Source organism: Ammospiza nelsoni, chromosome 18, assembly GCF_027579445.1.
Source record: "Ammospiza nelsoni isolate bAmmNel1 chromosome 18, bAmmNel1.pri, whole genome shotgun sequence".
Classification (NCBI taxonomy): domain Eukaryota; kingdom Metazoa; phylum Chordata; class Aves; order Passeriformes; family Passerellidae; genus Ammospiza; species Ammospiza nelsoni.
Window position 1 is genome coordinate 10,064,449 of NC_080650.1, and position 12,294 is coordinate 10,076,742.

The 12,294-nt window shown below is 57.9% G+C and overlaps 1 protein-coding gene across 1 annotated transcript; it reads left to right on the forward strand.

The window, feature by feature from the left end:
- The first annotated feature begins 2,332 nt into the window (after positions 1 to 2,332).
- Positions 2,333 to 5,861, forward strand: HSPB8 (heat shock protein family B (small) member 8). Its single transcript, XM_059485211.1, has 4 exons — positions 2,333 to 2,426; positions 2,518 to 3,187; positions 4,224 to 4,287; positions 5,114 to 5,861. The coding sequence occupies exons 2-4, from the start codon at positions 2,809 to 2,811 to the stop codon at positions 5,271 to 5,273; spliced, it is 603 nt and encodes a 200-aa protein (XP_059341194.1). The 5' UTR covers positions 2,333 to 2,426; positions 2,518 to 2,808; the 3' UTR covers positions 5,274 to 5,861.
- The last annotated feature ends 6,433 nt before the right edge of the window (positions 5,862 to 12,294 follow it).

The window sequence follows — 12,294 nt, forward strand, 5'->3', positions numbered from 1 at the left end:
CCTTTAGTCTTCCTGGGTGTTTGAGTTGTTAGCCTGGTTAGAAAAAGGTTCCAATAAAGGTTTGGACAGTATTTCCTTTGCATCATGTTCCTTTTGCATACAAGTGCGTGTGGTGGGATATTTCGGGTTGTTTCAGCTGCTCTGCAGGGAAGGGCATGTGCCTCCACTCCCAGCTGCTGAGGACTGGCTCCTCAGGGCACTGGCTGAAGCAAAAAAAAGTTGTGGGCTAGTATTTCTGGCAGCTCTGCTTTCCTGCTTGGCCAGGCTCCTGCTGCCCTTTGCCAGGCCCTTGGATCCCCCCACCCTGTTCAGGCACCGGGAGCCCAAGCCAGAAATGTGCCCATCTGTCCCTGGAGGTCACACTGGGCTCACCAGTGCTCTCCTCGGGGCTGTGCCCTTCCCTTCCTGCACAGAGTTCCCATGCCACAGGGTCCTGCCATTGGCACCTTCTGGGCAGCAGCCAGGGGCAGTGGGGACTCTCCAGCACCCTGAAGTCCCCCAGAGGAGCAGCAGCACTGGGCCATGTCCCCATGTCCCCATGCTCCTCAAATGGGCACCCAGGAAAGGTCTGGGCAGGGCACAGGTGGGGACACGGGGCAGCATCCCCAGGTGTGTGTCAACCCAGAGGAGAAGGGGGGCTGCAAGGGCACTCCATGCTTCCCAGAGCTGATGTGGGGTGGCTCGGGGTGGGAGGCAGCCGGGAGGATTGGAATGACAACAGGAGCTAAATTGGGATGGCCCAGAGAGGGTGAGAGCAGGCGGGAGGAGGGGACGTGTGACTAATGGGGGTGAACAAGGCGACAGAAAGAATTCCTGGCCGGGGAGGGAGGATGGCCTGGAGCTATGTGGGCAATGTGGGATGGGGGATGTTGTGAGGCTCCTGGAAACGCGGCAGGATCGTGGGACTGCCTGAAACCTCCTCGGGGCTTGTCCCTCTCACCCCGTGCGCTGCTGTTTGCCCAAGGGGGTGGCAGGGCTGGGTGCTGGGGCGATCCTGCTCCCCAGCCAAGCTGTGCCCAGCTGAGCTCATGCTGTGTGTCAGTGACCGCCAGGACTGCCCCTGTACTGTCACCCACGGGCACCAGGAGTCCCCAGGCAGGCAGAGGCAGCCGAGCAGGACAAGGGAATGGACGGGGATGCTCAGTCCCTCCAGCAGCAGCTGCCTCCCCACACCAGGAGTACTCAGCTGGCACCTCCAGGCATCCCTCCGGACCCCAGGGAGACCCCTGTGTGTCCCCATGCTCGGGGGGCAGCCCTGCCCTAGCCAAGGAGAGGCAGCTCCCCGTCCCCAGCGTGATTAATGCCACGGAGCCACCAGCGGCTCCATCCCTGAGCGGCCTGTGCTGCATTAAAGCTGCAATTACTTCCACAGAGTCCATTAGAAAAATTGCAGATGCTGGAGAGAAGGAGCATGATGCAGAGCCAGGATGCGGCATGAGGAAGTGCCAACGTCACCCTCATCGATCACATCCCATCCTCCAGCGCTGCCCACCGGAGCCGTGCCCGGACCGCCTCCATGGGGACCCCATCCGTGCCAGCCGTTCCCCCGCCCGTGGCCGGGCTCGGGCCGTGTCCCCGGTGATGCTGGCTCGGAGCTGCCCCTCCAGCGCTGCTGCCGCGCCCCTTCCCACAGCTCGCAGCCCGCTCCCGCCGCTGCCCTGTAATTACGGGCCCGGCCGCGGCTGTGATTAACGCCTCGCCCTGCCCGCACCGCGATTGCGGCAGGGCCGGGGCATGCGGCGGGGCCAGGAGGATGAGGAGGATGAGGATGAGGCAGGTGCTGAGCAGCGCTGCTGCTGCCCAGGGTCCATCTCCTTCCCGCAGTCAGGGGATGCTTCTGCGGGCCCAGCTGGTGAAGATGGCCAGAGAGGCATCCCGGAGAGGCTCACCCTGTGCCCCTGCCCCAAACACTGCCCACCCACCCCCGTGGGGTGCCACTGCCGGGGGTGCCAGCAGTGGGTGACCCATTTCCCGGCACGGCGGTGCCCTGGGGACACGCGGCTGTACAGTGAGGGGAGCAGCTCGCTCAGCCCCACCGCGGTATTTTTAACAGGTGACAGCGGGGTGAAAGCAGCCAGCCCCGGCTGAGCTTGGGGGCTATTTTGGGCGGGCAGAGCAGCAGGAGGGGGCGACAGGGGCTGGGGCAGCTGCCGAAGCGCCGCGGCCCCGTGGCAGCCGGGATCCTCAGCAGAGGTCAGCTGCCACTGCCCAAATTCTCCTCGGCTGTTTCATCCTCTCCAAAATACTCGGCTGACAGGGCAGGACTTGCAAAACACACACCCCCCTCCTCCGAAATCCATATAAATAGTTCTCGCCCAACGGCTGGAAGGTTAGAGAAGTTTCTGGGCTCCAGGCTCAGGCATTTATTGCAGCTCTCACCCAGGAGCAGCAGGGAAAGTTGCACATAAAGTGCTGGAGAGTGAGAAGTGAGAGAGAAGCTTTTTAATCTCAGGATATTTGGGTTTATTATTTTTTTTTTCTCTCTCCTGACAAGAAGTTTTATTTTCCTCTCCCCAGTCCTGGGATCGCAGCCAGACAGGAAGCGTTTTCTCGCGGCCAGAGAGCTCCCTCCGTCCTTCCTGCGCTCCTCCGGCTCCCGGTGATTCAGCCCGAATTGATTTTCTCCTCGTCCTTCACCTGGTGCCGGGAAGGAGGCACCGTCCCCGCGCACCCGCGTCCCACCCGGCGTGGATGCGCCTCCTCCGGGACAGGCTCCCGGGGGAAGTTTGCAGCCAGGAGCAGCCGCACAGAGGCTGAGGCTCCGCGTGAGAGCCGCGGGGACACGCTCAGACCCCTCGGAAGGCAGCCATGGCCGACAGCCAGATGCCCTTCTCCTGCCACTACCCCGGCAGGCGCAGCCTCCGCGACCCTTTCCGGGAGCCCGGCCTGACCTCGCGCCTGCTGGACGATGACTTCGGCTTGTCGCCCTTCCCCGGGGACCTGACGGCGGACTGGCCCGACTGGGCTCGGCCCCGGCTCACCACCACCTGGCCGGGCCCGCTGCGCGCCGGGCTGGGCCGCACGCCCCCCATGGCCCCCGCGTACGGCGCCCACTTCGGGGGGTACCCCGAGAGCCGCAGCCCCGCGCCCTTCCCCCGCGAGCCCTGGAAGGTGTGTGTCAACGTGCACAGCTTCAAACCCGAGGAGCTCACCGTCAAAACCAAGGATGGCTACGTCGAGGTGTCAGGTGAGAGCCAGGGCAGCGGGGAGGTGGCACTGCCAGCTCAAGGGATTGCTGCAAAGTGCCAAAATCGCCTTTGTTTTAAGGGGGCGGCAGAACCCCCTGTTTGGGAGCAGGGGAGGGCTGCAGAAGGGCTTTGGGGCATCTCCAGAGGCAGTTTGGGTGTCACGAGGGGGATCTGGCTCACAAGCCATGGTGGTTTGCTGCCAAAATGAGGAAGGACACGTGTCCTTTGGGGTAGATCTCCCTGCTTTGTGCCCTGGCTGGCAGCACCCGGAGCCAGCAGCCAAGAGGGGCCCCAGCTCTGCTCGGTTAATTATAGCCAGGGTGAGGTCGGCACGGAGGGAGATTCCCTTTAAAGGGGCCGAGGGAGAGGCTGGGAGGAAAGGAGCAGCTGCTCGCAGCCCCCAGCCCAGCCTGGCTGAGTCAGCCACAAACACATCCCTGAAATGTAAATTAATGTCGGGAGCAGTGGGTATAGGGTCCGGCACTTCTGGGGTGCCCACGACTGCCCTCAGTGTCCCATCAGCCTGGCAGTGACATTCCCATTGTCCCTGGGTCCCCCGGGCTGGGATCACCCGGGAGGGCTGGGGGCTGCCACCTAACACAGCTCTGAGTGTTTGTTTGGAGCTCACTGCAGCATAGGGGGACAGCCACAGCTCAGGGGGGTCCAGGCAGCCTCTGGCTGATGCTCCAGGTACAGGAACACCCAACTTGACAGAGGGGCAGAAAAGAGCCCATCCTTGGGGGCGAGGCCAAGGGGGATGCTGCCACCAACAATGGTTTTATTATTTGTTTATTTTCTTAAGCCCCAGTTCTTGGCAGCCTGTGAGACCCCAGTTTTCCACTGGAAATGTGGCTGTGCTGTGTCTAGCATCTCCTTCCCCACATGGAGAGGCTTCCTGAGCCCTCCCCAGAGAAAGAGTTTGCACTGGGACAGGGAAACAGCTGCTCGGAAAACTCTCCTGTTGGGTTTAGTTGTTGTTGTTTGTTGGGGAAAAAATAATAAGGTGCTGATGTGGGGTGTTGGCCTTCCCTGCAGGCAAACACGAGGAGCAGCAGGTGGAAGGAGGGATCGTCTCCAAGAACTTCACCAAGAAAATCCAGTAGGTACCGGCTGGTCCGGCCGAGCTCTGCCAGTCCCCGTGCCCCAGCTCACACACGCAGGGACTGTTCCATCCCAAAATCTGCTCCTCTGCAGCACCTGCCTGGCCTCCCCGGGCCACGGGGTGATTTCCCAAGGGAAAGAGAGGAGGAGGAGGCCTTTTTTGAGGCTGTGTCAGTGTTCTCCATGCCCGGGGGAGCGGGGAGGAGGCGAGCCCGGGAGCAGCGGGCACGGCGGGCGGGCTCCATGCCGGCACATCCCCGCATCCCCGTGATGTCCGAGCGATCGCTATCGCCGTGACTCACCCGCGGCTCGCTTTGGCAACAGCACCGCGAAGGCGAGCCCCGACCCACGCGGGGGGCAGGTCCCACCCGCGGGGCTCGCACGGGGTGAACAGCGAAAAGCATCGGAGCCCAGGGCATGGGAAGGGTTTCCTCGGCTGGCAGCGGCTCCGCTTTGCTTTTCCAGCCTGGAGGAGCGCTGTGCGTCCCGAGCTCCCACGGGGAGGCTGGGGCTCGCTGCTGCCGGGCGCTCGGGCTCCTTTTACGGGCAAGGCTGGCCGGGATTTTCTCCTGCCCCGCGCGGCGCTGACATCCCGTCAAACACATCTGCCGGGGAGATTAAACAGAGCTCCCGCGGGGCCAGGAGCCCGCTCCAAATATCCCCCGCACATTCCCAGGCGCTCCAGCAATAACAGAGGCTTTGCCGGGGCGCCGGGGCTGCTGCCACCCCCTTAAAACACCCTTGCCATCCCCTGGGCTCCGAGGGTCGGGATGCACCGGGAACGCAGCATCCTAACCCATCCCGTCTCTCCTGCCCCCCTGCAGGCTGCCCTACGAGGTGGATCCCATCACGGTGTTCGCCTCCTTGTCCCCGGAGGGGCTGCTGATCATCGAGGCGCCCCAGATCCCCCCCTACCAGCAGTACGGCGAGGGCAGCGGCGGCAGCGAGATCCCCGTCGAGAGCCAGGAGGCGACCTGCACCTGAGCCGGCACCCCCGGCATCCCCGTCCCTTCGTCCCCTTCCCCTTCCCCCGGTCCCTGCGGCATCCTGACAGCCTCGGGCAAGGGTGACGGGTGCCGCTGGCTCGCAGGGATGATGGCAGCACCCGCCACCCCCGCCGAGAGCCGGGGCACGCACCGGGTGCCAGCCCACCGCCCCCGAGGGCTTCTGGCGCCCTGAGTGCCGCTAGAGATGTTGTGCCCACGGGGCCAAGCAGAAAGGATGCTCCTCCTTATGGTTATTGTTTGTTCCGAGTCGCTCGGATGGGATATTTATAATACAATAGCAAAAAAAGGGCCTGGTTTTTTTTGTTTTTTTCTTTAAAATTGACATGGAAACCTGTAGCTCTGTGTCTTTTCTCCTCCATGAGTTGGTTTTTTGTTTTTTTTTAAACTACATCTCTGCGAAGGACACGCGTCTGGCGGCGTGGCCTCCATCCTGAGAAACGATCTGCGTGCTTTGAACGTTGGTTTGGGGTTTTGGTGTTGTTTTTTTTTTTTTTTCCTTATTTCCAAAGAGAATTTGTGCTTTTACTTGTCAGACCTGAGGAATAAAACCCAGTTGATGTTCTTAGCCTCTGCTTGTCTCAGCTGAGCCGGTGGGGCTGTGGGAGGGTGGTGGGGACAAGGGGAATGTCACTGTCACTGCCACCTTCCAGCTTGTCACAGGTTATCCCCATGAAGGCAAGGACAAGAGAGATATGTGGGATGCCTGCACCAACGAGGGCCTGGCAAGGACCATGGGCTCATCGTGGCCTCAGGGGGTTGAAAATGTTCTTCCTGCTTGGGGATGCTAAACCAGGCTGTGAGTTGGGAAAGTTGGATTTGCCCCATCCCCACATCCATCCCACCATGCCAGCTTCCCACCTGCAGAGAAAGCACTTCCCAAATGGTGTCTGCTGGGCTCTGGGCACAGCCCTAAAATCATTCCTGGGGCAAAGCCCCATTTGGTCACCCACTGCAGTGCCTGGTTTAGCAAAGCCCAGCTGCTGACGGGAGGCAGGAAATTTTCCATCAATCTCTGCAGCACCTGGGCCAGGCACCCAGTTTTCCATGTCAGCAGGACCTCAGAGTTAAAAATACAGCCTCACATGTTTGCTGTGGCTCCTCTGGGAGGTGGTTACCAACAACACCCACCACGTGCTGCAAACCCTGGCCCAGCACCTCGTGCCACCAAGGCACCCACGGGCCAGGTCGAGCAGGGGAACCTGGGCACTCTCACCCAGCTGTGCAGAATGTATTTAACACCCAGCAGCTGCTCCAGAGCTGGGACCCCCTGATGGTGCAGAGCAGAGCCAGCCCCAAGCTCAGCCTCTGTGGCTCTGCCAGGCAGGGCTGTGAGCACAGCAATTTTTATGAATAAAATATAATCCCCGAAATGCGATACCCACAGCGGCATGGAACGCCAAAAAGTCATGAGTCACTGCTCCAGCCCTGTGTCCTTGTGCCACTTGGAGCTGTCAGGCCCTGTGGGTGACACCTCCTCTCCAGCACAAATTGTCCTTCCTCTTCCTCACCCCTTCAGAGAGTTATTTTTATCAGGCTTTTGAAAAAATATCCCCAGGACCAACCTCGGTGTTTTCCCCTTTCCCAGAAGGACCCCGGGGGTTCCTGGGGACACGCTCAGGCCCAGCACTGGGCTGGAGGTCCCTGCACCCATATCCTGGCCCTGCACCCTGTCTGGCACAGGATGGTTCCCTGAGCAGGGCTGCAGGTGCAGGGGACCAGCTGTGACTCCACAGGGAGCTGCCAGGGGGGAATGAGCCACAGCTGAGCCACTCTCCCATCCCAGGGTATTTGGGGAGGGCCCCAGGCTGATGCAACACCAGTGCTGGGACAAAGGGAGCCCTGGGCTCAGCTCTGGGGCTGTTGCACTCACACAACAGCTCCTGCTTCTTGTTCCTGCTGATCCCGCACTTTGGGGGTGAGTTTTGTTTTTCTTTAATAGCTTTTTGCTTTATTTGGTTCTGCTTTCTGATGAATTCCTTAATAGAGTCTTATAAAAGCTGTTGTCAGCTGCATTAGCAATAATTTCCTAATGGCCGGGGTTGGCATTGGCAATTAGCACTAAGGACCTCTTCCCTGGGCAGCGTGCTCGGGCCTGTGCAAACAGCAGCTTCCCAAGCTCCTGGATGGTCTGGAGTATCACATCCTAATGAAATAATTGTAACTGCAGATCCTGAGGCTCTTTTCAAGTATGATCTGATTACCCCTGCAAAGGAGGTTTTAAACAAGTAATCCCTGGTGGCATTTCTGCAAATGCAAAAATTGGTTTGGAAACACTGGGGCAAAATGCAAAAATTGGTTTGGAAACACCGGGGCACTCCTGCAGCAGCCTCTCCCCTGTGTCTGAGGAGAGGGATGGGATCTGTGCCTTGCTGGGGCTCCAGGGGAGCAGAGCTGGGGCTGTGGGCACTGGGAGCAGTTTGCTCACCCTCCCTCGTGTGTGAGGTGTGGGTTTGGAGCCTCCAGCCCCACAGCACTGAGCAGTGGAGGCCTCTGTGCAGGGATATCACATCTGTGGGTTTGGAGCAGCTCCAGCCCGTCAGGTGTGTCAGAACACATCGTGGCTCGTGGCTTAGAACAGCTCTAAGGGACAGCCTGTGACTGAGGGCATCCCATGGGTGGGTCTGAACCTGGGGCTGCCTGAGGGGGCCCAGGAGGGGCTGAGATCCTGGTTCTGCATTTTGGGACCTCTCTCACTCGAGGCAGAAAGGGCAGGGCTGTGATTATCAGCAATTCACACTGCATGGGGCAGCCCAGCCACAGCAGCACCTCCCTGCCAGCCCTGTCCCTCATTCCAGGGGGACAGTGCTCCCTTTTTCAGACTCCCCGATATCCACATCATCCAAATGATTTTCACTGCTGAAGGAGACAGAGGAGCCATCCTAATGTGGCCTTTCCCAGGCTGCTCTTGGAACAGCACCAATGCTGCCAACACAGCATCCTGCATGGGGAGGAGACAGGAGCAGGCGCTTGGAAGATTTTGTTATTTTATTTTCTTTCTTAGAAGCCGGTTCTGGTCAAATATGCAAACAGATCTGAAAGAGCTGCTGGGATTAAGTAGTTTGAATGCTGGGCAATTTGTAACTGGTGGGGCAGGAGGAAGGAGAGTGCCTGTTCCAGAAAAGCAGTTCTGGGGTTGGGGCTGAGGAGGAAACCCAGCAGCATCTCAGGACCATGAGCTTGCAAGGTTCCCTCTGAGGAGTGCCAGCAAAGCTCTCCTGGGCAGCTGAAGGGAGATGTGGGTGGTCCATGCAGCTTTTGTGGTTTGGGTTAAATTTTTGGTGATCCCCCTTGCAGCACAAGCGGGTGATCCCCAGTGCTGCCAGCACAGGGCTGGAATGGGCTGGTGGGGAGGGCTCAGCACCATGAGATAAGGGGCTACATCATGGGAACCTGCCCTTGCAGGACCTGCTGCTGTGAGGGGCTGGAGGACATGAGGAGATAAGGAAAAGGTCACCCAAGCCGTGGGAGGACTCTGCAGGGTGGCAGGAGGCTCAGGAAAGCTCCTGCCTGTGTCCTGCTGTCTGTCCCCAGCAAGGCAGGGACATGGGGCAGTGGGCCCGAGGGGCTCTGAGTCCTGCTTGCACCCCACCAGGGCTGGGATGGGGAGCACGTGGCTCCCAGCAGGGCACCAGCTCCCAGCCTGTCCCAGAGGATTCATTTTCCTAAAATGGAAGCAAAAGCTGAATTGATTTATTTTGGTTGGCAGCGTGTGGAGCTGGGTAAATAATCCACAAGAAGCTCCAGAGACCCGGTCCCTTCTCCAAGAACAGGGTTCATCTGATTTTCCCGCTGCCCAGCCCCTGTGGCAGGAGCAGGAGGTGGCTGGGCAGAGCTGTGGCCATTCCTGCTCTGGGGAGCATCACCATCACTAACTCCTGTGCCCATGGACTGGCTCACCCTTGATGTCTCTCATTGCTCCCTGTTGGATCTTGCTGTGGTGTCCTGGGGTGCCCACAGAGGCCCTTTGTTGTTTCATGGGGCTGTTTGTGCTTTCCAGCCCCTCTGGGAGCCTCTGCACACGCAGGAGCCCAGCCTGGCTTCCTCCATCCTCCTCCTCCTCAGTCCCTGGGGCTGCAGAGCCCCCAGGCCATGTGCAGCTCTCCAGGCTCTCCCCTGGCTCCGTTCCCGCTCCTGCAGCGGCTCCATCTGGGTTTGCACGGGGGATTTGCTGTGACACTTCCAGGAGATTTTCCCTTCCCAGGGCCCTCTGGAGCATCCCTGGCTCCCCAAGGGTTTCTCACTATTTCTCACACAAATCTCAGCTGCTTCTGTTCAAGCCAGAGAAAATATCCTGTAAGCACCCATGTGTTTCTGTGCTGGAGCTGAAGCCATTTGGGGGTTTTCATGTTTCTCTTTTTGGGAGTTTCTCCCCCTTTGGAGGTTTTGCTTTCACGAAGCTTTTTGTCTCTACTTGCAAAGCAAATCTCATCTGCTTCATTTTGGATGTCTCCAAAGGGAATTTGGCCACGTGGTGGCTGTGGGGACAGAGAAGGGAAAACTTACTTTTTCTTCTAATGGTCGAACCCAATGTCACAGAAATAACCCACCTGACCAGATGGCCTTTCTCTCCCTTCCAAATTAAAGGCTGGAAAGCCACGAAATGGCCCAGCCACCCCTGGGAGCAGCTCAGGAAGTTCCTGCAGCTTCACCCATCCCAGCAGAGGGGAGGGGAGGAGAGATCTCTGTGGGTGAATTAATTCTGATTATGGCATCGTGTCCTGGCCCCCTCCAGCAGCACAGACCCTCCTGGGTGGGCAGTGTGGGTGACCCTGGTGTTGAGCATCCCTGACCAATCCTTAGAATTGCAGCTGCACCTTCCAGGCCCCAATTCCCTGCTCCAGAGCTGCAGCCAGAGGAAGGAGAGTTTTCTCCTATTTGTTTTCTTTTGTCAGTCTTTAAACCCAGTTGCAAATGCTGCTGATAATTAAGGAGACTCTTGCCATGTGGGTGAAGTGCTGAGGGGCAGCCTCCTGCTCCCAGCCAGATGCTCCCCAGCAAACCCATCCTGGAGGAGAGGGAAATTCTGCCTTAATTTTGATCCTTTCATACTCCAACAAAAACCTCCCTATCCGAAGCAGCCTTGGAAACCTTTCCTTATTAAAAGACCTCCTTGAAATGCATTGTAGCAGCCAAGGAGGGTGGTTATGAAGCACAAAAAGCCTGCAGAAGAGCTCATTAAAACAATAAATTACAACTAATTAGAATAAATCAAGCTAAATCATCTCCAGTGGGAAGGTAAAATGAGGTGTGAGTGAGTGGTTTTAATAAGGATGGTGCCAATCCCCAGCTCCCCTTTAAAATGATGGTGAGTCCTGCTGCAGCAGTGATCCTGCTGCTGGGACCAGGGTGGAAAACACACAGGGACAAAGAGGGAAGGGGAGCTGGAAAACACAGATGGACAAGGAGGGAAGTGGAGCTGGAAAACACACAGGGACAAAGAGGGAAGGGGAGCTGATGGCATTTTTGTGTCCCAGCCTGAGCTGCCTGTCCCTGATTGCAGTGGGTTTGGGGTCAGCACAGCACCCACAGAGGCTCACAGAGGTCAGGGGGTTTGGTTTGCTCACTTTGGGGTTTATTTCTGTTCAATTTGTGATGCACAGAGTGGCTGTGGGGTTCTGCTCCTCTCCTATCACTTCATCACCACAGCCACAGCAAAATGACTTCTCTGCATAATTAGCAGTGAGCTCATCGCAGCCGCCTTGGCTCCAAATCATTTCTGCTCCGGCCTCCAAAGAGAAAACTGCTCAAAACAAGGAGGGGAGGGAGGTGCGGGCTGAGTCCCCTGCCAGGGTCAGGCTGGTTAGGGCTCTCAGCAGCCTGCTGGAAGGTATTCCTGCTCATGGAATCAGAAGGGCTTCAAGGTCCTTTCCCTTCCAAACCATTCTGTGGTCATTGAGCAGATCTGTGAGCTGCCAAAGCAGAAGGTTGATGCTGAAGAGAGAGAATCACTGCTGAGAGCACCTGGAAGGGGGCTCAGCTCTGGGGAGCGCAGAGCCCAGAGCCAGCAGGGCAGTGAAACCACTGCTCCTCGAGCCTTCCCTGGCTGCAGCCTCCCTCTGAGGGATCAGCACTGCTGCAGAAATGTATTGGTTTCATTAAGCTTAAATGATTAGCTCCAGGCCTTGATAATGATACTTAATGGATCTAATATTTTTGGGGGTGATGATGCTGCTGTATACAGTTATCGTTAATAACCTTCTTTAAACCTCCTTGCTTGCACTGCCACTAATGATGCTCAAACCCTTCTTATGTCTAAGCCCAATTAGCTACCAAGAAAGGGGCTTTGTCCCCTGGAGGATGCCTGGCTGTGCTGGGAGGAGGATGCTGATGGTTGGGTTTGGTGGCTGGACCCTGCAGGGGGGTCAGGGCAGCCCTGGTGGTTGAAAGCCTTGGGATGGGTTTGCTCTGCTCAAAACCCATTTCCCAATCCCATCCAGAGTTCTGCAGGGGGGTTAACGCCACTCAGGGCCTCCCCACGCCCTGGGTTTTGTCACCTCTTGGTTTCTGTAGCTGAGGGTGGTGATGGCAAACCCTCCTCAGCCTTTTCCTCAGGGGATGATGACAGATGCATCGAGGGCTCTGTTTCCTCAGGGAAGATATCCCTGAGTCCAGTCCACCACACTCTGTGGTCCCCATGCTGGGTGCAGCCAGGTGGAAGAAGGACTATCACCAATGTCTGCATGCTCCCCCTGAACCTTTCCCTCACCCCTGGGAGGAGGAATCAGGCTTGGCTGCTTCCCTGCTCCTTCTCACCCGAGCCTCCTTCCCATCCTCCTGTGAGCTGATTAATCCATTAGGATTAACCTCTCTTTAACTCCTTGATTAGCTGCATTTTAAAACTCCATTTGTTTTCCTTTTTACATCAAGCTGGAGCCAAAAAAAGAGGGCAATTTGCAGCAATACTGATTTAATGCAATTTCTGAAAATCAGGGTGAGCGTCGGGAAGGCGTGCTCAGCATTCCAACTCCTCCCAGCACACTGCAAGGGGCTCCATCCTG

Excerpts from the sequence above, each read along its gene's own strand:
- HSPB8 (XM_059485211.1), top strand. The coding sequence starts at position 2,809 with ATGGCCGACAGCCAGATGCCCTTCTCCTGCCACTACCCCGGCAGGCGC. Across the intron at positions 3,188-4,223 it reads TGGCTACGTCGAGGTGTCAG|GCAAACACGAGGAGCAGCAG; the intron begins GTGAGAGCCAGG and ends CCTTCCCTGCAG. Across the intron at positions 4,288-5,113 it reads AACTTCACCAAGAAAATCCA|GCTGCCCTACGAGGTGGATC; the intron begins GTAGGTACCGGC and ends GCCCCCCTGCAG.